Source organism: Chrysochloris asiatica, unplaced genomic scaffold, assembly GCF_000296735.1.
Source record: "Chrysochloris asiatica unplaced genomic scaffold, ChrAsi1.0 scaffold00219, whole genome shotgun sequence".
Classification (NCBI taxonomy): domain Eukaryota; kingdom Metazoa; phylum Chordata; class Mammalia; order Afrosoricida; family Chrysochloridae; genus Chrysochloris; species Chrysochloris asiatica.
The window spans coordinates 3,609,617-3,631,931 of record NW_006408737.1 but is presented as its reverse complement, the minus strand read 5'-3'; the positions used below and the strand labels follow the sequence as shown (position 1 = coordinate 3,631,931).

Below are 22,315 nucleotides of genomic sequence, written 5' to 3'. Positions count from 1 at the left end.
ATGGCCAAGACCTTCACCCTGGTGTTGCTCCTTGCCTCCACAAAACTCCTGGTCCAAGGTGCTCTCCAAGTAGAAGGTAGGTTTCTTACAGATTTCTTCCCTAAAGCAAGACAAGATCTTTTAAACTGTCCTGTGCCTACTGAGCTCTGGACTATGTACTGTTGAGAGTGTGTGTGGAGGGGGCTCAATTTCAGTGGAAGATCTAACTGGTAGTGTTGCTCTGCCAGACTGTTTTCACCATATTTCAATATCAACAAAATGATTTACACTTATTTTTATAACATTTGCACTTTGATTTTTAGTTATGCATTATTTTAAAAGTAAATATTTTGAAAAAACAAAACATTGATGAGACATAATTTGTTTAAGTATTTCATTAAAGAACATGTGTAAGCTTAAAAATGTCTCATTAAAGAAACAAACCATGATTGTGAACATTTGAAAGCCACTAACAAACCTGGGCAAAATGAATGCTGTCGTGAAGTGCCTTGAAGTCAGTTCTGACTCATAGTAACCTTGTATTGGGTTTCTGAGGAGCAGCTGGTGGGTTTGAACTGCCCATCATGTGGTTAGCAGTCCAGTACTTATCCTATAGCACCACACGAGGACTCAATGTTGCCTATTTTGAATTTTTGTAAGTGTCATGGTTATTTTAATTTCCGTTTTACTTTACTATACTATACTTTGGAGTCCTGATGTGGTGCTGTGAGTTAATGCGCCAGACTGCAAAGCCATTTGAACTATAAGGTTGGAGGTTCAAACTCACTAGCTGCTCCTTGGGAACTCTATACAGGGTCACTAGGGGTCGGAATCGACTCAACGGCACTTAACAACATATTGTACATTAAGGAGCTCTGGTAGCATAATGTTTACAAGTCAGGCTGCTAATCTCAAGGTCACAGTTCAAAACTACCTGCCGTTTTGTGAAAGTTGAGGCTTTCTGCTCCCATAAAGATTTACAGCCTTGGAAACCCTACGCAGGGTCACTATGAGTCGGAACCAACTCCATAGCCTATAAGCACCACCACCACCATACTATACATTGAATATTGTTGTTAAGTGCCGTCGCATAGCGACGCATAGCGACCCTGTACAGGGTTTCTTCTGAGGCTGTAAATCTTTACAGGAGCAGAAAGCCTCATCTTTCTCCCGCAGAACAGCTGGTAGTTTCGAACTGCTGACCTGAAGGTTCACAGCCTAATTCATAACCACTATGCTACCAGAGCTCCTTATACATTTGAATATTATCTTTTAAATATACAATAAGTAGTTAACTGAAAAAAATTTTTTGAAAATTATTCATATGTGTCCCACTAGGAGAATGACTTACAGATAGACTAATTTCTAGTTTTTAAAAAGCCTAAGTGAAAACCTCAATCTGCATGATAGGCAAAAAGTTAAAACCACTAGTCAGCTCTGGGCAAATGAACAGTGTACTTTACAAGGAAAAATGTGTATTCCTACGATGGAAGATGCCCTAATATACAAAATATGTTGGGAAAAGAATTATAGTCCAGAATTGATTCATATATTGTTGTATTTAATAAGAGAGATTACAGTGGTTGATTTTTTTTTTCTTCAAATGCCAAAACTGTTACTTTCAAATAAGGTTTGTCCTTTGAACTCCCCCTGGGGGAGAAGACACACAATTCCCACAATGCTGCTGTTACTCAAGATGTTCTGGAAATTGTCCTTTGGAAGTGACTCTACCACACTCTTTGTTGTTGTTGTGAAGTGCCGTCGAGTCGGTTCCAACCCATAGCGACCCTGTATAGGGTTTCCGAGGAGCAATTCGTGAGCTTGAACTGCCAACTTTGCAGTTCAAACGGCTTTGCAGTCTGGCACATTAACCCACAGCGCCACACCAGGACCACACTCTTTGGACCATCCTAATAATAGCAAAATTGTGTAAGGAAATTACATTTTTGAAACAACCAAAAGTCATTCAGGACAATGATTGAAGATTAAGATGGCAGAATGAGATAGGTACCTAGTGCTGCTATAGCAGAAACTACATGTGGGCGACTTTAACAAACAGGAACATAGTTCTCACGGTTTAGGTGGGTAGAAGTCATCACTCAGAGGGCTAGCTCTGGGAAAGCCTTTCTCTCTCAGTCATCTCAAAAGGACGGTCCTTGTCTCTTTAACTGCCACTTTCTGGCTCCTTGGAGATCTGCATGTGTCTTGGCATCTATCTTACCGCGATCTCTCTTCTGCTCCTTTGCTTATTTAATCTTTTCATATCTCAGAAAAGATTGAAGCAAAATATACGTACACTAATCCTGTCTCATTACATAACAATGACAACCCATTCCCAATGTGATTATAATCATAATCATAAAGATTAGGGTTTGCAACACATTTCCACTGAAACTGGGAGAAACTAAGAAGGGATGCCAGGCATCAAACAAGTCTAAGACCTAGCAGAAAAAAGTTGGTTAGCCTTCAAGTCTTGAAAATAATCCTGGTCTTTGAAACCATCTAGGCAAAGGATCCTGGTGTGGCACTGTAGAATCAGCACTGGACTGCTAACCACAAGATTGGTGGTTCTAACCCACCAGCTTCTCCCTGGAAATCCTATACTGGATCACTATGAGTCAGAACCAATTTGACAATACTTAACAACAACAGGCAGTGGCCCTGCCCTCCAGACTCTGGGTGTTGGCCATGTCCTCTGGAGATTCTGGGCCGAGGCCCTTGGTCCCTGGACTTCAGCTCCACCTTCCAGAGCCACTGGGATGATAACTCTGCTCGGTTTTGGGTGGTCCCATTCTCCTAGTCCATCAGAATGGTGACCCAACTCCTCAGCCCCAACACGTTCTTTGACCTTGGACATAGCAATCCCACCCCTCAACTTTGGGTAGTAGTCCCATTCCCCTGGCAAATTTATTTTCTTATAATTTAAGAGGTTAGAAGTCTGAATTCAAAGCACCAACTTTAGGGGAAAGCTTTCTCTCTTTGTCATCTCTGGAGTAAGGTCCTTGTCTTATTAGCTTCTGCTTCCTGGCTCCTTGGAGATCACAATGTGTCTTGGCATCTTTCTTACCCCATGTCTCTTCTGCTTCCTTGCTTGTTAAATCTCTTTTATATCTCAAAAGAGATTGATTCAAGACATACCCTACACCAATCCTGCCTCAACATAACAACAACAACTCATTCCCAAATAGGATTATAGTCACAGCATGCAGGTTAGAATTTACAACACATATTTTGGGAACTACAGCTCAATGTATAACAGATGGGAACCAGTATTTTTGAGCGTCTATTACCTACACAAATACATAGGGAGTCCGGGTGTGGTGCTGTGGGTTAATGCGCTGGACTGCAAAGTCAGTTTGAACTGCAAGGTCGGCAGTTCAAGCTCACCAGCTGCTCCTTGGAAATCCTCTACAGGGTCGCTATGGGTCGGAACCTACCTAATGGCACTTAACAACAACATTACATTCACAGGAGCACTGGTGGTACAGTGGGTTAGTCATTGGACTGCTAACCACAAGGTTGGTAGTTCAAATCCACCAGCCCCTCCATGGGAAAAAAGTGAGTCTGTCTGCTCTCATAACAATTTACAGTCTCAGAAACTTAACAAGGTCACTATAAGTCAGAAATGATTCCATGGCCCATGGCAGTGGACTTGGTTTTATTTTGTTGTATTATGTTGACACACCAATTCTTTAAGTGTTGTTGTTACGTGCCCTTGAGTCGATCCAACTCATCCTGATCATGTACAAGGATTCTGAGGAGTGGCTGGTGAGTTCAAACTGCCACCTTGCAGTTACCAGTCTAGTGCTTACACTACAGCACCACACCAGGATGCCTGTTTATGTGTATATACAGTCATTCAGTCCTCTCAACAAGATATTTTATAGATGAAGAAATAGGCTTAGAGATGCTAGATTATTTTCCCAATGTCATGCAAGCAGTAAATAATAAAGCTTAGATGTGAATTCTGTTCTGATTCCTAAGCATAGACTATTTCTACAAGTCTGCTGTCGCCTAAGAAATCTTACTGCAGGGGTTACTGAGTACCCCTTTGACTCCAATCCTGATTTTTGTTTTATTTTCTAAATGAAATAGGAAAGCATAAAAACAACTAATTATGTTGACTGCCCACTGTAGGCCCAGACTCAGCTAGACAGAAATTATCTAGTTAATTTTGACAAAAATCCTCTGAGAAGATAGAATCATCTCCAGTTTATAGCTGAGACTGCTAATTTACCCCAGACCCCACAACAATAGATGAAATCTTCAAAGCTAGGTCAATCTTCTGAAAATAGGTCTATTATCATTTAAAACAATAGTTTTTAGAGTAAAAATAAGGTATGCCAGGAAAGTAGCAAAACCACTTCACAATGTAATTAGTAAACTTTGTGGGCAATTCCTAAAGAAGCGGACAGAAAGATCTGTACAATAGCAAGCTCATGAGCTAAATGAGGCAAACTCTAGGACAAGTGGTGCATTAGGGGACGTTAGCTCTAGCTATATGTGTGCATTTATCTTCTCCCCACAGCACAGTAGAAGACAGAACAGTGGCATAGTCAAGAGCTGGGGTTTAAGTTGTTACTGTTATTAACTGCTGTCTAGTCAGTTCCGACTCATACTGGCCCTGTCTAGCATTTCCGAGGAGCGGCTAGTGAGTTTGAACCACCGACTTTGCAGTTAGCAGTCCAGTGCTTATTCTACAATGCCAAATTTGATATGTGCCTCAATCAGCTAGCCAAGTATCCCTATGTCTTGGGGCCTAGGAAAGTTACTTATCTCCCTGAGCCTCAATTTTCTGTTAAAAGGGAGTCTGGCACATAGTAACACCAAGAGAGTATCAATTTTTTAATTTAATTAATAGTAGTATTAATATCAGTACTGGACTAGGAATTGGGATTGGTGCATACAGTCATAAACGGATGCTCTGTCACCCCAGTCACACACATTAATACTGAGTTGTTCTATCTGGTCTCTCTTGGTAAGTGTAGGTCAGGAAGAAAACAAAGCCATCCTGAAATATTATACTTCATATGCATATCCCTTGCCTCAACTCTCTGCTCCAGAGCCCAGTATGGTTGCATGAAAGACTTAGATACGCTCCTTCCCATTTTTACAGGAAGAAACTTTCTTTAAACACTAACCTAGAAAATGGTCAAATCATTTGATTGGACAGATAATGGACAGAGTTGTGTATAAACAATTACTTAAGCGATTGAAATGCTCTTTCATGGATGAAGGCCAATTGGAAGAATGTGCGGGTCTATAAATCCCAGAACTCAAAGGGAATGGATGTGTCAAGAGAACTCCCAAATCTATTAGGTTTTAAATAAATATATGATTCACATCTTAACTGTTTTAAAACTTTCCCAGTGAAATAAATCAGTGGGAGACTAAAACCAAAATGCTATAAAGATAACATAATGATAATATTTTACTTGTGATTTATTGAGAGTCCTGATGTGGATAAGCACTGGACAGCTAATCACCAGGTCAGTAGTTCAAGCCCACCAGCCACTCCTTGAAAACCCCATATAGGGTTATTGTAAGTTAGAATGGACAGAATTGCACTTACCAACAACAACATGAGCATTTATTGAGCATTTACTATGTGACAGACACTATGCTAAGCACTTTGTTAAAATTAACTCATTTGAATTTCACCACTCTATGATATGCTATGATATACATACTATGATATACATACTTTGAAGTATATATATGTATATGTTGTTGTTGTTATGTGCCATCGAGTCGGTTCCGACCCATAGCGACCCTGTATAGGGTTTCCGAGGGTGTAAATCTTTACGGGAGTAGAAAGCCTCATCTTTCTCCCGCGGAGCAGCTGGTAGTTTCGAACTGCTGACCTTAAGGTTCGCAGCCCGATTCGTAACCACTATGCTACCAGAGCTCCTTTATATATATATACTTCATAGTATGTATATCATAGCATATATATATATAGAGAGAGAGAGAGAGAGAGAGAGAGAGAGAGAGAGAGAGAGAGAAAGAGAGAGAGAGAGAGAGAGAGAGAGACTCCTGTTTTGGCACTGTAGGATCAGCACTGGACTGCAAACCACAATGTCAGCAGTTCAAACCCACCAGTTACTCCTCAGAAACCCTACACAAGGTCACTATGAGTCAGAACCAACTCAACAGGCACTTAACAACAACATGGATTATATAGTTATTCTTTCAGTGTTAAAAATAAGGAAACTGAAGTACAGAGAGATGAAGTAACTAGCCCAAGGTTACAGAGCTCGCTAGTTGCAGAGCCTAGATTCAAGCCCAGAACCGACTTTAAAGCTCAATTATCCTTGATCTAGTTTTTCCACCACAGAACAAAGTCAGCTCTGTGACTTTGTTAATTTTAACAAAGTGCTTAAATTTGATAAAATTAAAGTCAGTTAATTTTTATCTCAAAGTCTATTAATTTTAACAAAGTGTTTAAATTCCTCCCAGAATTTCTGAATAAGCCTGCCTCCAGTGATCAGAGAAGACCAGAAACTAAGAGAACTCACATTTTCTTATAATGTGAGTGTGTCAAGTACAACGTTTTCCAGGCCTGAACATCTGCTTCCAAAAGCAGAATGCTATAAAGCAATTCTCCTCTGCACATATGGGTCATCATGAGGTGGAATTAACAACAAAAGCTCACATTGGTTTGGAGCATTGCTAACTATGCTATTAACCAGAGTCCTGAATTCTAAAAGTCTCAGACCCTTCATTTTTTAGACCTTAGAAAGACTTTCAGCAACTGTATCACCTACACCCACATCCAAGTAACTGATATCCAAAGCCCTCAAGTGATAAACAAGGAACCTTAAAGCAATAAAATAGGGTGGACCTTCATCTGGTGAGATTAGCAGCTTGTATCAGAGCAAACAGTCAGCTACCCCATTTCTAGAAGGAAATTCCCAGTCTGTGTCCTTTTATTTCTAGACCCCACTTCCAGTCACACATACTCCACTGACTCAAGACATCGATGCTTTGCTAGGAAGGAGAGCCTATGGGTAGACAAGGACAGCAGCACACTGAGAATCTACGTGCTTCCTTTACAGAACTTTCCATCTTGGGACCATGCAGAATTGTGGGGATCACCCTGGTGAGCAAAAAGACAGGAAGCGTGCAGCTGGATTTCACAGAAGCCAAGGAGGCATGTTGGCTACTGGGAATGACTCTGGCCAGCAAAGCCCAGGTTGAAACGGCATGGAAGTCTGGCTTTGAGACTTGCAGGTGAGGAATGTCTGTCTCTAGTCACACAATCAGGGCTCTCCTGCATCTGGGTTATTTTTCAGCAGTAGAGACAGTGACTTCTAATCATTTATGCACTCAACTAACGTTGTTCTGTTACAGCTATGGATGGGTTGAAGATGGGTCCTCAGTGGTCATCCCTCGGATTCTCGCAAACCCCAAGTGTGGGAAGAACGGGATTGGTGTTCTGGCTTGGAAAGTCTCAGCTCAGCAAAGGTTCAAGGCCTATTGTTACAACTCATCTGGTGAGTCAGATCCACTTAAGAGTGTTTTCTCAGGGTGTCTCCAGCTCTGTGACCTGTCTGGAAAGAGCCACCCTGGTGGCAGCAGAAGCAATCCTGGTGACGATCACTTAATCCTCCCAGGACTGCCTTTCAGACCAAACCAAAACCCACTGCCGGTGCGTTGATTCTGACTCATGACAACTCCATGTGTTACTGAGTAGAACTTCTCCACAGGGTTTTCTTGACTCATTGCAGGTTAATGCACAGACTGCAAGGTTGGTTTGAACTGCAAGGTCAGCAGTTCAAGCTCACCAGCTGCTCCTTGGAAACCCTATATAGGGTCACTATGAGTCAGAGCCAACTCAGTGGCACTTAACAATAATCATTTCATGGAAGCAGATTGTCAGTACTGTCTTTTGTAGCACTGCTGGATAGGTTTGAGCGTTTTGGTTGGTAGCTGAATAAAAAGTGTTTGTATTGCCCAAGAACCTACTTCACCAGGCTAGAAATGGCAGAATTAGGGAAAATGTGACTGAGTGGCAGCATAGAGAGAGGCCATCCCCATTAGACTCAATTCCTCACCCCCCTTATTCACCCCTCCTTGCATCCTATAAGATAAACAGGAAGAAGGGACAGAAATGTATATAGTGCATCCATATGGACAAAGCAACTACTAGGGAATCTGTGTTTTCTCACTGAATCCTGACAACTTCTCTGTGAGGTAAGCTCTTTGCAGATAAAGAAACTTAGCTCTGGGGACTTAAGTATATTTGTCTAAGGTCTCAGGACTCTAATGGTTCAAACTCAAGTCCAACTCTGAATTATGCTTTCTCTCACATCCCTTGGTTGTTGTTGTTAAGTGTCATCAAATCAGTTCTGACTTATAGTGACCCTTGTATAGGGTACCTGAGGTGCAGCTGGTGAGTTTGAACTGCCGACCTTGTAGTTAGCAGCTCAGTGCTTATCCTACAGTGGCACACCAGGACTCCCACACCCCTTTCAACAAAGGAAATTTAAGTGTTACATTTAATATTCTTAGGAATCAGACCCAATCTCCCTTTTATGGAGGGGGAACTTGAAGCCTACAGAGTAGAAATTATTTTCTTGAGGTCAAGTAGTTGTTTCTTTAAGCTTGCTTGTAGACCTTGACTGGTTTAGTTCAAGTGCTTTGTACAAATAATTTTTCAGAAGTTTTCCTTATACTAAATGTTTACTAGTTCTCAGTTTGTTGTATGAACCTTTGCCTGGCTTATTACTATTTAAACATTCTCATAAACCTGACCCTGTAAAAGTCCAATTGTTAAATCATCATATGTTGTTGTTAAGTGCCGTTGAGTCAGTTTTGACTCATAATGACCCTGGATAGGGTTTCCGAAGAGTGGCTGGTTAGCTTGAACTGTTGACCTTGCAGTTCAAACCGACTTTATAGTCTAGCACATTAACCTGTAGTGCCACACCAAGGCTTCAAATGATCACATAGAGGATAGATTTCAGAACAATTCTCTAAGTTCTAAAATAAATGTAAATATCTGTGTTCTAAGTAATAAAGCCTGAAAATACATAAGCAAACTCTAATAGACTTGAAGAAAGAAATAGACCGGTCTAAAATAATGGTGGGAGATCTTAATATGTCACTTTCAAAAAAGGACAGAACAACCAGAAAGAAACTCAACAAAGACACAGAGGAACAAAACAACACAATCATTCAACTTGACTTCATAGATTTGTACAGAACACTCAGCCCAATAACAGCACAATACATATTCTTTTCTATTGCACATGGAACATTCTCCAGAATAGACTGTGTTAGGCCACAAAACAAGCCTCCATAAATGAACAAACATCAAAATACTACAAACCATCTTTTCAGATCACAATGCTATAAAATTAGAAATCAACACTAGAAAGACCAAGAAAACAAAATCAAATACGTGGAAACTGAATGACACCCTGTTTAAAAGCTACAGGGTAATAGGACAAATAAAAGACAAAAAAAAATTCCTTGAAGCAAATGAGGAGAAAAAAATAACCACCTTTGGGCACAGCAAAAGCAGTACAGAGAGGACAATTTATAGCAGTAAACACACATATCCAAAAAGAAAGAAAGAAAATCAATGCATTAACACATTTCTAACAATTAGATAAAAACAGCAAAGTAAGCCTACAGTCACCGGAAGTAATATAAATGTATACCAGCCAATATTAAGCTAAAAACACCTTAGAAAGCAGAACTGGTTCTAAGCAAGTTTCTGAACCAGCAGATTTTGGCATAGCAAAGGGCCTTAGGGATGGCTTGTCCTTGGAGACTTCTTCTAGCAGTGACTACTTCAGTCAAATTTTGCATAATTGATGGTGGTGATATCGCTGACATTATGTGCCTCTCTAGTGATATGATTTGAAGTATACAATATCAACTATAAAGTATTCTTGCCCAAAATACCGAACATGAATGGAATCATGTAGTGCATAGGGATTATATTATAGGAAATGGGAGTATGAATTAAATGACACCATAGAGTCCTGGTGTGGAACTGTAGGATAAGCATTGGACTGCTAACCTAAAGGCTGGCAGTTCAAACTCACTAGTTGCTCTTTGGAAACCCTACTCAGGATCACTATGAGTCGGAATCGACTCAACAGCTCTTAACAACAACAAGGAAACAGACAAATCCAAGTCCATTTCCTCTGGCTCCTTTTTGCAGTTAGCAGGCAAAGCTATTGGACAAGCATAAGCTGGCTATAAATTAAGTAAGCAGGTATGTGAACACCAATTCCCTAGCCAAAGGTGATAGGCCCATGAGGCAGAGGAGAGAAAGAAAAGGGTGAAAAATACATTAAATGAAGCCTTAAATTCCCGAATTGACTGTACAGATTGACTGTAGGACATTAAACAAGCCAAATCCCTATTATAAACTACAGTTATTTCATATGTGAAGTAAATGAAGTCCTTGACAACTTCAATCTTTTATCTGTTGATAAGAATGTTGTTTATTGGTCCAATGGTGAGGATTTTTGTTTTCTTTACCTTGAGATATAATCCATACTGAAGGCTGTGCTCTTTGATCTTCATCAGTAAATATTTTAAGTCCTCTTCACTTTCAGCAAGCAAGGTTGTATCATCTGCATATTGCAGGTTGTTAATGAGTCTTCCTCCAATCCTGATGCCACATTTTTCTTCATATAACCCAGCTTCTCATATTATTTGCTCAGCATACAGGTTGAATAAGTATGGTGAAAGAATACAACCTTGTCGCACACCTTTCTTTATTTTATACTAGTGTTCTCATGTTCTGTTCAAACAACTGCCTCTTGGTCCAGGTACAGATTCCTCATGAGCACAATTAAGTGTTCCGGAATACTCATACTTCACAATGTTATCCATAGCTTGTCATGATCCACACAATCGAAAGCCAAAAAGGCACAAGTAAACATCTTTCTGATATTCTCTGCATTCAGCCAAGATCCATCGGACATCAGCAATGATATCCCTTGTTCTGCAGCCTCTTCTGAATCCGGCTTGAACCTCTGGAAGTTCTCTGTCAATGTTTGCTTGCAGCTGTTTCTGTATTACCTTTAGTAAAACTTTAATTGCATGGGATATCAAAGAGATTGTCTGATGATTTCCACACTCCGTTGAGTCACCTCTCTTTGGAACGGGCACAAATATGGGTCTCTTCCAATCAGTCGGCCAGATAGTTGTCTTCCAAATTTCTTGGCAGAGATGAGTGAGTGCCTCACTTTCTTGAAAGAATTCAATTTTTATTCCATCAATTCTTGGTGCTTTGTTCTTTGCCAATTCCTTCAATGCACCTTGGACTTCCTCCTTAGTATCATTGGCTCTTGATCATATGCTACGTCTTGAAACAGTTGAACGCTAACCATTTCCTTTTGGTACAGTGACTCTGTATATTCCTTCCATCTTCTAATTTTTTTTTTTTTTTTCAACAGCAGGCAGGTTTATTGAGAGTAAACCTGGGAGGCGGTACTCTTAAGTCACCAAAAGGAGACCAAGAGCTCTTCCTTCCATCTTCTTTTGATGCTTTCTGCATCATTCAGTAATTTGCCCAGAGAATCTTTTGCTACAGAAAGTTGAGGCTTGAATTTTTTCTTCAGTTCCCCCAGCTTGAGAAATCCTGAGCGTGTTCTTCTTTTTTGGTTTTCTGATTCCAGATCTTTGCACATTTTGTTGTAATATTTGTCTTTATCTTCTCGAGCTGATTTTTTGACATTTTCTGTTCAGCTCTTGGACCTCCTCATTTCTTCCATTTGCCTTAGCAGCTCCACACTAGAGGGCAAATTTCAGTGTCTCTTCTGACATCCATTTTGACCTTTTTCTTCTTTCTTGTCTTCTCAATTACGTTTTGCTTTCTTCATGTATGATGTTCTTGATGTCATGCACAACTCTCCTGGTCTTCAGTCTTTAGTGTTTAATATATCAAATCTGTTCTTCAGATGATCTCTAAATTCAGGTGGGATATATTCAAGGTCATATTTTGTCTCTCATGGACTTGTTTTCATTTTCTTCAGTTTCAGTTTGAATTTACATATGACTAATTGATGGTCTGTTCCACAGTTTGCCCCTGGCCTTGTTTTCACTGATGATTTGCAGCTTTACCATCATCTCTTTCCACAGATGTAGTCAATTTGATTTCCATGTATTCTATCTGATGAAGTCCATGTGTATAGTCGTCTCTTTTGCTGTCTAAAGAAGGTATTTGAAATAAGCAAATCATTGGTTTTGCAGAATTCTATCATGCATTCTTCAGCATCATTTCTATCACCAAGGCCATATTTTCCAACTACTGATCCTTCCTCTTTGCTCCCAACCTTTGCATTCCAATCACCAGTAATGAGCAATACATCTTGATTGCATGTTTGATCAATTTCAAATTTAAGAAGTTGGTAGGATTCTTCTATTTCATCCTCACTGGCTTTAGTGGTTGGTACATAAATTTAAATAATAGTGGTATTAACTGGGCTTCCCGGTAGGCACATGGATATTATCCTATCACAGAAGGATTTGTACCTCATGACTGATCTGGATATGATCTTTTTGACAATGTATGCAACACCATTCCTCTTCAATTTGTCATTTCTGGTATAGTAAACCATGTGGTTATCAGATTCAAAATGACCAATACCAGTCCATTTCAGCTCACTAATTCCTAAGATATCAATGTTTATGCATTCCATTTCATTTTTGACAACTTCCAATTTTTCCAGATTCATACTTCATATATTCCATGTTCTGATTTTCAATGGCTGTTTACAGCTGTTTCTCTTTATTTTGAGTTGTGCACCATCAGTAAATGAAGGTACTTGTGGGCTTTTCTCCCATGGGCTTTACTCCATTCACATCATCAGGTCAACTCTACTTTGAGGAGGCAGCTCTTCCCCAGTCTCATTTGAGTGCCTTCCAACCTGAGGGGCTAGTTTTCTGGCACTATATCTGACAGTGTTTCTCTGCTGTTCTTTAGTTATTCATAGTGCTTTTCACAGTGTTTCTCTGCTATTCATTCTCCACAAAAAAGAATCAAGGCCCCTGGGAGAAATGGCTGATTCCACAGCTGGGACTGTGGAGTTTCTCCCAGGGGCCTTGATTCTTTTTCATGGAGAATGAAAATTCTAAACCAGAGTTGGATCCTCAACCTCATCACTCTCATTACTACTGGAGCTTTCAATGTTTCTCAGTTTTCCCTAATGGACAGCTAAGAAGTATGTTTTTTAAATTAAGAGTTTATATTGTCCTTTTCAACTTGACAATTTGATTTTTTTCTATTTGCCTTGTTTTTTAGTCATCGCTCTTCTTTAATATGGGGAATATTTGCTCCCAATTAAATATTGATAATTAAAATGATTAAATTAAAATTAAATATTGATGGCAGTGGGTCAATGAAACAATGTATCAATTCTACTTTCCTAGAGATATAATGGAGTATAACTTAGTCCATAGTCACAGTCAATAAGGGACAAAGATAGGATTTAAATCTTGAGCTAATTATAGTGTGCCATGCTACTCCCATGTACTGGTGTGGTGCTGTGGGATAAAGCACTGGGCTGCAAGATCAGTTTGAACCACAAGGTTGGGGGTTCAAAACTCACCAGCTGCTCATTGGAAACCCTATATAGGGTTGCTATGAGTCTGAACCAACTCAACAGCACTTAACAACAATAACACTTCCATGCTTACCATGTGGGTCCTGAGTATCAATATTTTTAAAAGCTCCCAGATGATTGTCATGTGTATACTATGCTGAGAATCACTTCCTCTAGAAGATCTCTAAGATCTAAGATTTAGGGTTCAGATACTTCCAGATTCTCTTAGTTCTGTGCAATTGCTCCCAAATTATACTCTTTCCCATCTGCATGTCATCCACTGATAATTATGTTAGTCCTCTGCTCTCCAGCCTTTGTTGACTTTCTAGTTGAGAACAGTATGTAAACCATGAGGCATACTTTCTCTTTTGTATACTATAATGGGTTTATAGACTTCAGTTGACAGTTCTCTCCCTTACAGAATACATTCCAAATGCTTTCACATGACAATCATGAATCTTGATAATCTGGCCTCAGTCTCTTTCCAGTATCATCTTCTGCTTGTAGTCTTTCGCATTCCCAACCACATACACATCCCACACTCCAGGAAGACTGTGTTTGTTGTCATTTTTCTCCATCCTACAGTTTCAAACTTCTGGATTCTTGGATCATACTGTTCCTATTGACTGGAATATGCTATTCCCTCTTCCATACTAGCTGGATGGCTACTCCTGTAGGGTTTTTTTTATGCCTCAAATGTGTTAAGTTTATTCTACTTCAGGCTCTTGAAATTTCTGTTCTTTTTACTTGTAATGTCTTGGCCCTAGAACTTCAATGACTAGCTACTTTTCACCATTCAGGCTTCAGTTTAAATATCACCTCCCAAAGGGACCTTATCTTATCACCCTTTCGAAAGTATCTGTGTCCCATTTTCCACTGCTACGGATTTAGTCTTTACCCTGTGTAAGTTTCATCTCTTCTCAGCATTTACCATCCTCTAAAATTTCTAGTTGGCTTACTTTTTTTTGTCCCTATCCTTACAGTAGCATATAAACATCTTGAAATCAGGGACTTTGTCTTGCTTTATGTCCCTAACACCTAAAACAATACTTGGCACAGAATTGGTGTTGAGTAAATATTAATTGAATGGATGCATCACTCCTCTATACCCTGCCCAAGTGCCATCTCCTCTGTGGAGCCCAGAGATCTCCCTCTACCTTTATCAAAAGACTTCTGTGCTGGAAAAGAAAACCATGCCTTATTTGTTTCTTTATTTCTAGTTCTCAATACACCATATTGTATTCGATATGTTTTTTTTCCCAATGATATTCAAAAATGTTCATTTTGTAAGAGAAGAATTTTAGCAAATGCTCAAGAATGGAAAATGTATTCAAAAGTCCAGACAAGCCATCTATGGATGAATTAATAAACAAATTGTGGTACATGTATAATAGAATCCTGTTGTTGTTAAGTGCTGTCAAGTCATTTCTGACTCATAGAAACCCTATATAGAGTTTCCAAAGAGTGACTGGTGACTTTGTACCACCGACCTTGCAGTTCAAACTTTGCAGTCCAGTGCGTATGCTACAGCGCCACACCGCTGTAAAGAGAAATAATGAGTCCATGAAACATCTTATAACATGGATGATTCTGGGGGGCATTATGCTGAGTGAAGTGAGTCAATTGCAAAAGGACGCATATTGTATGGTCTCTCTTTTACAAAAAGTTAAGTTTGGGTATATACATAGAAAGCAATGCTCTTTGATGGGAGAGGTTGGGAAGGGGAGGGAGGATCATTTGCAAAGTAGTTGTTGGTAAGAGCCATCCAGTTGATTACCACTCATAGTGACCGTGGATAGTTTCCAAGGAGCAGCTGGTGGGTTTGAACTGATGACCTTGCAATTAGCAGTCCAGTGCTTATCCTATAGCACTGCCTGGTATTTCTGGAAAAGGTAACCCATCAATGGGAGAAGTTGGCACAACTTTACCAAAGTAAATGAAAAAAAATACTGACAGGTATGCCAGAAAAAGGGACAATTACAGTAAATATTATAACGTATACAATTCTGCAACAAGAGTAATAATAACCAAGAATATGTGTATGGTTACATAGGTAGATATGTATGCTGTGTGTGTACAGGAAGGTATGACTAAGCACATAACTATACAAATATAGGCATATTTGTAGGTATATGTATATGTAAAAGAGCTCTGGTAGTGTAGTGGTTACAAATTGGGCTGCTAACCTTAAGGTCAGCACTTCGAAACTACCAGCTGTTCCATGGGAGAAAGATGAGGCATTCTGCTCCCGTAAAGATTTACAGCTGTGGAAACCCTATGCAGGATCGCTATGAATTGGAACTAACTCCATGGCACGTAACCACCACCATGCATATATGTATGTTGAGTATGCTACATATATATATTCATACATATAATAAAATCCATAGCAGGCACAGTTATAGAGGCATCCTGTTGTTGTTGTTATGTGCCATGGAATCGGTTCCAACTCATAGCGACCCTGTACAGGGTTTCCGAGGCTGTAAATCTTTAGGGGAGCAGAAAACCTCATCTTTCTCCTGTGTAACAGCTGATAGTTTCAAACTGCTGACCGTGAGATTAGTAGCCTGATTTGTAACCACTACACTACCAGAGCTCCGTAGAGGCCTCCTAGACATATCCAAACACTTTGTAGGACTGGTTTACTGGGCTGGCTTAACATAGTTCATACAGACAATGTTCTACAACACCATAATTTGGTGAGTAGGGTTTAGGGTCTTAAAATCTTGTGAAGGGAAAACAAAGTGTTTAAAGATGTAAGCAGACATCTAAGATACAATGACTGGTCTCTTTTCATCTAGAGCTAAAGAGCAAGAAGGAAAACAAAGACTCAAAGAAGAAACGAATCCACAGGACTAATAGCCCCATAAACCAAATACTGACTTAATGAATGTGTTTTATCAGTAGTGTCCATGACCTTGATTGATAATTGAATTTTCAAAAACCAGTTGCATTAATGGAATGATGCATTTGATAGCTTATTCCAGCAGATGCAGCCTACTGCTGCCACAAATTACTAGGGAGTTAAAATAAATGCAACTTCGTATTATAATAAATTATATGGTTCTGCTATTTACTAGGTAAGGGACCTTGGGCAAATTACTTGATTTTGCTGAACTTCAGTTTCCTCCTGTAAATCAGTGTTGGAAATTTTGTTAAATAAAAAGTAATTAAACACTAAGCACTATGGTTGACTAGAGTAAAATATTCAATAAATGTTCATTTCCTCTCTGCCACTTATTGGAAAACAAACTCAGGTCCCTGCATGCCCCCTGGCTACCCTGCCCCCTATTTTTTTTCTTTCTTATTTTTTATTTAATTTTTTTTTATGAGTTCTCAGAAGTTTGCTTTTAGCACATCCTTTTCCTAAGGTGGTGTTGTGTGTGCATTTGGTATCTATCTTCTATTTCTTCCTTCCATTGTTTCTTTCTTCCATTACTCATCAAATGTTTACTGAGTATGTACTGTGTGTCATGCAGAGTGTACAAATCCTTGCTTCCTGGGAGTTGACAACTCAGGGGGAAGAATTTGATTAAAACTATGACAAGTGAGGTATAAGACATATGCAGAGGATGCCAATCTAATCAGCAAGTCTACCTGAGGAAGATTTTACCTATGATTCAGATTCAATCTGAGATCTGAACCATAAGTAAAGGTTAGCTAATTAAAGAGGGGTAAAAAGTCTTATGGGTAAAGAAAGCATCACAGCCAAAGGCTTAGGTACGAGAGCTGTGAGGTGCCATTGAGTCAGGTGTGAGACAAAGCATGTCAAAAACTAAAGGGATTTCAAGACTGGAGCACTGAGAGAAAGGCTGATCAGATGAGGTTGGAGATCTCATCAGGGGCAGATTATGGAAAGCCTATAGGCCATGAAATAGTTATTGAAGTCTCTAGATGTGCGTATTGCTAAAATCCTTCCAGTTACAGTATAGAGGGATTGGAAGCAGATAAGACTAGAGGCATAAAAACCAGGTAGGAGATTGTTGTAATACTTGTTTCATTTTTTCCCTTTCCTAACAGATATTTGGACTAACTCATGCTTTCCTGAAGTTATCACCACCAAAGATCCCGTATTCAACATTCAACCTTCAATACACACAACAGAAAGTAATATCAGTGACAGTTCAAATCCCACAGCACCTCCATCCTCTGGTCCTCCTCTTACTACTGCTCCTGCTCAGGCCTTTACTTCTGGTCCACGGAAACGAAAGTTAATTTGTGTAACAGAAGTTTTCATGGAAACCAGTACAGTGGGTACAGAAAGGGACTCATATATTGGAAGCCAAGTGTCGTTCAAGAAGGAAGTTTCTGAGTTTGGAGGTAAAAGCTTTCTGTACCTGTGTTAGATATTTATGTATAACAGACAATATTCAATATGTAATGTCTAGATGGTACTCTCAGGATCTGCCAAATACAAATAAAACCTTAATACAATTCAGTTTTCAAAAAGAACTTTGGAGCTATAAAGATCCTTAATGATTAAATTAAATACCATGAGGATAAAATAGCCTCAAAGCCTTAAATAATAGCCTTTAAAAATCAATTAAATTATTATAAGTCACTGTCTGTTTATATGTAGACATTCTTTCAAGTGCATTAGTTTCAGTGCTTTCTACTAGAAAGTTTCTTCTCCTAGAGAGGGTCTTCCACTTAATTAGCTTCACAGAGAGGAAACAACTCCATCTGTTACACTGTAATTTACAAAAGGAGGCCAGCCATTTAGGGGCAGGGTAGGGATCTCCAGGGGAGAAGCCAAGGAGCAGATATGGACCTAGCATAGTCAGTGGCTCTTGTGTGGTCATAGAGAAGGTCTTTCTCTTACACTAGGTCTTACTTCAAAACTTGTAAGGGTGACTCTTTGAAAGAGCAGCACATGACAACGTGTGAGTGAAAGACCAACAGGCCATGTCTCTGTTTCCTCCAGGTGTGCCGACGGCTCTGCTGATACTTGCTCTCCTCTTCTTTGCTGCTGCAGCTGGCCTTGCCATTTGCTATGTGAAAAGGTGGGGTTGTTGGCACAATTCTAGTCTTGAAATCTTTGTTATATCCATACCTTGTATTTTGCCACGGTTGTGATTGGCATTTTCTTGGTTAATTTGGAAATGTCAGTTTGCTTACACTGGCAATTATCTCCCACCTCTTACCTCTTCTCCCTACCAACGAATCTTTCCTACTATCTTGTGGTTGTCAAGTGCCGTCGAGGCGGTTTCGGACCCATAGCAACTCTGTATAGGGTTTCCGAGGAACTGCTGGTGAGCTTGAACCCCGACCATGCATTTCAAATGACTTTGCAGCCCAGCACATTAACCCACAGAGCCACACCAGGACTCCTACTATTTTAACACATGAATTTTATCCAGATTTAGATATGGGTCAATGGCAATCCCTTTGAAAATCAGGAAGAAGAAAGAATAAATTGGTACCTGGGGGCGGGGGGGGGGGGATTATATGCTTTATTTTATATGCCTTATTCTTTGCTGCATTGGAAGAGTTGTGAGATCAGCCTGTGAACTTACCTTATTTAATGAATCCATTAAGGTGGGGTGAGTTAATTTATTTGAGCATATGTGTATGAGGTGGTTTCAAAAAGTTCACAGAAAAGTGGAATTAAAACGTATTGGAACTTTTCCACGAACTTTATGAAGTCCCCTTGTATTAATTAGCATCACGCAGAAATCTAGGTACCCAGTGTGCTGTGCTAACATGTGCCATCACAGACAAAAGCATTGTCTATTGTTAATGTGTGCTACATGGAGGTGTCTCACTTTAATTTTATGTTTATGCCTAAAGGTATGTGAAGGCCTTCCCTTTTACAAACAAGAGTCAGCAGAAGGAAATGATTGAAACAAAAATAGTGAAGGAAGAGAAAGTTGATGATAACAACCCTGCTGAAGAATCAAAGAAAACTGATAAAAAGACAGAAGAACTCAAGAGTCCACCTAGAGCTACGGTGCGGTGCCTAGAAGCTGAAGTTTAGATGAGACAGAAATGAGACGACACAATGCTGGTTTCTTTTCTGCTGCCTAAGTATCCCTGCTGGGGAAACCAAAAGGGCCAAAGGACCAGAGAAGAAAGTCCACCCTTGGTTCCTAGCTGGAATCAGCTCAGGCTATGTCGTCAGACTATGTATGGAATTCATCAAAGGGAACTCCCTTCTAACTGTAATCCCTTCTGGATCCTATCCTCCTACCTCCAAAACTTCCACAGCTTTTTTAGTCTGATTATGTCCTAATAAAATCCCAGGGGGAGACGAGCTTTGCAAAGCCCAAGAACCTAAAATAGTTCATAAGTACACCCTTGTAAAAAGGCCCCTAGGCTGGCTGGAAATCCGTGAGTTGAGCGCCAAGCAGCCACTGAGTCTAGGCTTTTACTACTGATGCCACCGGCCCAGATCGTTGCTTAGATCTGAAAGAGAAACACATACACCACCCTAGTATGTCTCTCTGAGCCAGGCAAGAGCAAAGAGGAGGAAAGAAAATTTGGCAAATGAAGGCCATGAAGATTCCTGTGGCTAAAGACCTAATCTCCGTAAAGCCAAAATAAATAGATAAAAAGAATGAGGCCAAAAATAGTGACAGTATATTGTCAGCAAGGGCTGTAGACACAGACAGGGTCAAAGCATTCTTCTCCAAATGATTTCAGCTGGAATCACTTTTGATAACATACACATTCTTTCCTCTCTCTACTACCGCTGCTATTTTCTCTAGAAGAAACAATACATTTTTACATGAAACAAGCAAACAAAAAATACTCTTACAAAGCTCTATTTATATCGGAGTTATGGAAATTATTGCTGTGGTAAATGACTCTGTTAAGAAGTAATAACATTTTTTAAAAACATTTACATGTACTATACATCCGGCACTGTGCAAGGTATTATTACATTCTGTAACTGAATGTGATTCAGAAAAATTTCATGGAGTAGAATATTGTCTAAAGCTTTAAAAAAAATTTTTCTTTTTTTTGCAATTTTGATAATCCTTAGCTTATCCACTTGCAAAACTAACGTTATTTTGCTAACACTAATCTATTCATTATTTTCTTTCAGTGGCAACCATCCTAATCTTAATTTATTATTAACATCCCTAAAAAGTACATTAGTACCTCTGCACATCAAAATACATTTTTAAAGCTATTTAACACATGTATCACTAGCTCTCCTGTTCCCACAAGAGAAGCCTGAGAGGAGCAGAAACATGTGGGCTGAAAAATAAAAATGTTTAGAAACCTTCTTTGAGCTCTTATTTACTTAGATACATTATACCTTTCATACAAAATTGAAGGGCCAACTCATATTCTGCTGTTGTAAAAGACGGACAACTTTAGCTGTTAAAAAAAAAGATACATATGGAAACCCAACAGTACATCCATCACTATTAAGACTCTTATTTTAAATTGGTCAAGAAAAGACACATAAATCAGTCCTTTACCTGGGATTCAAGTCCTATAGTCCAATCCGTTTCAGAGTTCACAAGGGGAACTGGGGATTTGTTCTGTTTATTTAGCTTTCTTTGTTCCTCTCTTAGTCTTCCCCCTCTTAAACTGTTATGATGAGGGGGCTTCAAAAAGTTTATGGGAAAATTCCATTATCTTTTAATTCTGTTTTCCACAGTTTCCTTTTAACTTCTTTACTGTGACTTGAGTGATGTTTTGCTGAAGAGATTGCCAGTTTTCCATTCAACAACTCATACCTTTCATTTCAACTCAGTGACTGTGGTCCCCCAATGTCACCCCACTTGCCCGACTACTGCCCTGCATTTCTTAACATTCTGAACTTTGTCCTTGAGTGACTGCTGCCCATTTGATATCGAATGGTTGACCGTTCTATAGTGTTTTCCAACAATTTGAAGCTTCCTCCTATCTTCTCCCCTTCACTAATGACCCCACTGTTCCGTGGCCATTTTGGCCCAGAGGTCATAACATGCTATCATAGACTTAAAGTTTGGCTCACAGAGATCTACCTTAAAATTTTGACTTAATTGGCAATAATTAAAAATAAAGAGTGTTCACATATTTATATTTCTGGATTCCCTTGAAAACTGAGAATATTTAGAATATTCCCACTACCATCAAGTCAATTCTGATTCACTATAGGACATTCTCCTATAGGACAGAGTGGGAGAAAGATGAGGCTTTCTGCTTCCACAAAGATTTGAAAAGCCTGGGAAACCCTATACAGGGTTGCTGTGAGTGAGAATCAACTTGAGGGCACTTAACAACAACATAGGACAGAGTAGAACTGTCTCAGAGGGTTTCTGAATCTGCAAATCTTTATGGAAGCAGATTGCCTCATCTTCCTTCCACAGAGCTGCTGGTGGGTTCAAGCTCCCAACCTTTAGTTAGCAGCCCAATACTTAACCCACTGTGCCACCAGGGCTCCTTATCTGTAGATTGTTGCTGTTGTTAAGTGCTATCAAGTCGGTTCCGACCCACAGTGTATAGGGTTTCCAAGGAGCAGCTGGTGAACCACCGACCTCAACCTTGTGGTTCAAAGCAGCATTGAAGTCCAGCGCATTAACCCACAGTGCCACACCAGGACCCACCCCATGTTTCCCCATAGCAAAAGTTATGCTCAGTAGAAACCACTCCCTATAAATGGATGCCTCTATTTCATCACAGTCCTTACCACTGGATTGCACACAAATCCAAACTTGCCATTTCCTATGGATTTTGTAATACTGTTACCTTTTCCCACAAAAGTAATTTCAGTCATTTACATTATGTGACTGGCCCTATATAGCTATGAGTTTGAAACTTTGCTTTAT

The 22,315-nt window shown here is 39.6% G+C and overlaps 1 protein-coding gene across 1 annotated transcript; it reads left to right on the top strand.

Annotated features, from left to right (window-relative positions):
• Positions 1-19,527, top strand: LYVE1 (lymphatic vessel endothelial hyaluronan receptor 1). Its single transcript, XM_006873008.1, has 6 exons — positions 1-76; positions 7,038-7,212; positions 7,333-7,475; positions 17,571-17,870; positions 18,475-18,553; positions 19,341-19,527. The coding sequence occupies exons 1-6, from the start codon at positions 1-3 to the stop codon at positions 19,525-19,527; spliced, it is 960 nt and encodes a 319-aa protein (XP_006873070.1).
• The last annotated feature ends 2,788 nt before the right edge of the window (positions 19,528-22,315 follow it).

Bases quoted from the DNA above. Each gene is read 5' to 3' on its own strand.
- LYVE1 (XM_006873008.1), top strand. From the start codon at position 1: ATGGCCAAGACCTTCACCCTGGTGTTGCTCCTTGCCTCCACAAAACTC. The intron at 77-7,037 runs GTAGGTTTCTTA...CTTCCTTTACAG, and splicing joins AGGTGCTCTCCAAGTAGAAG to AACTTTCCATCTTGGGACCA. The intron at 18,554-19,340 runs GTGGGGTTGTTG...TTATGCCTAAAG, and splicing joins GCCATTTGCTATGTGAAAAG to GTATGTGAAGGCCTTCCCTT.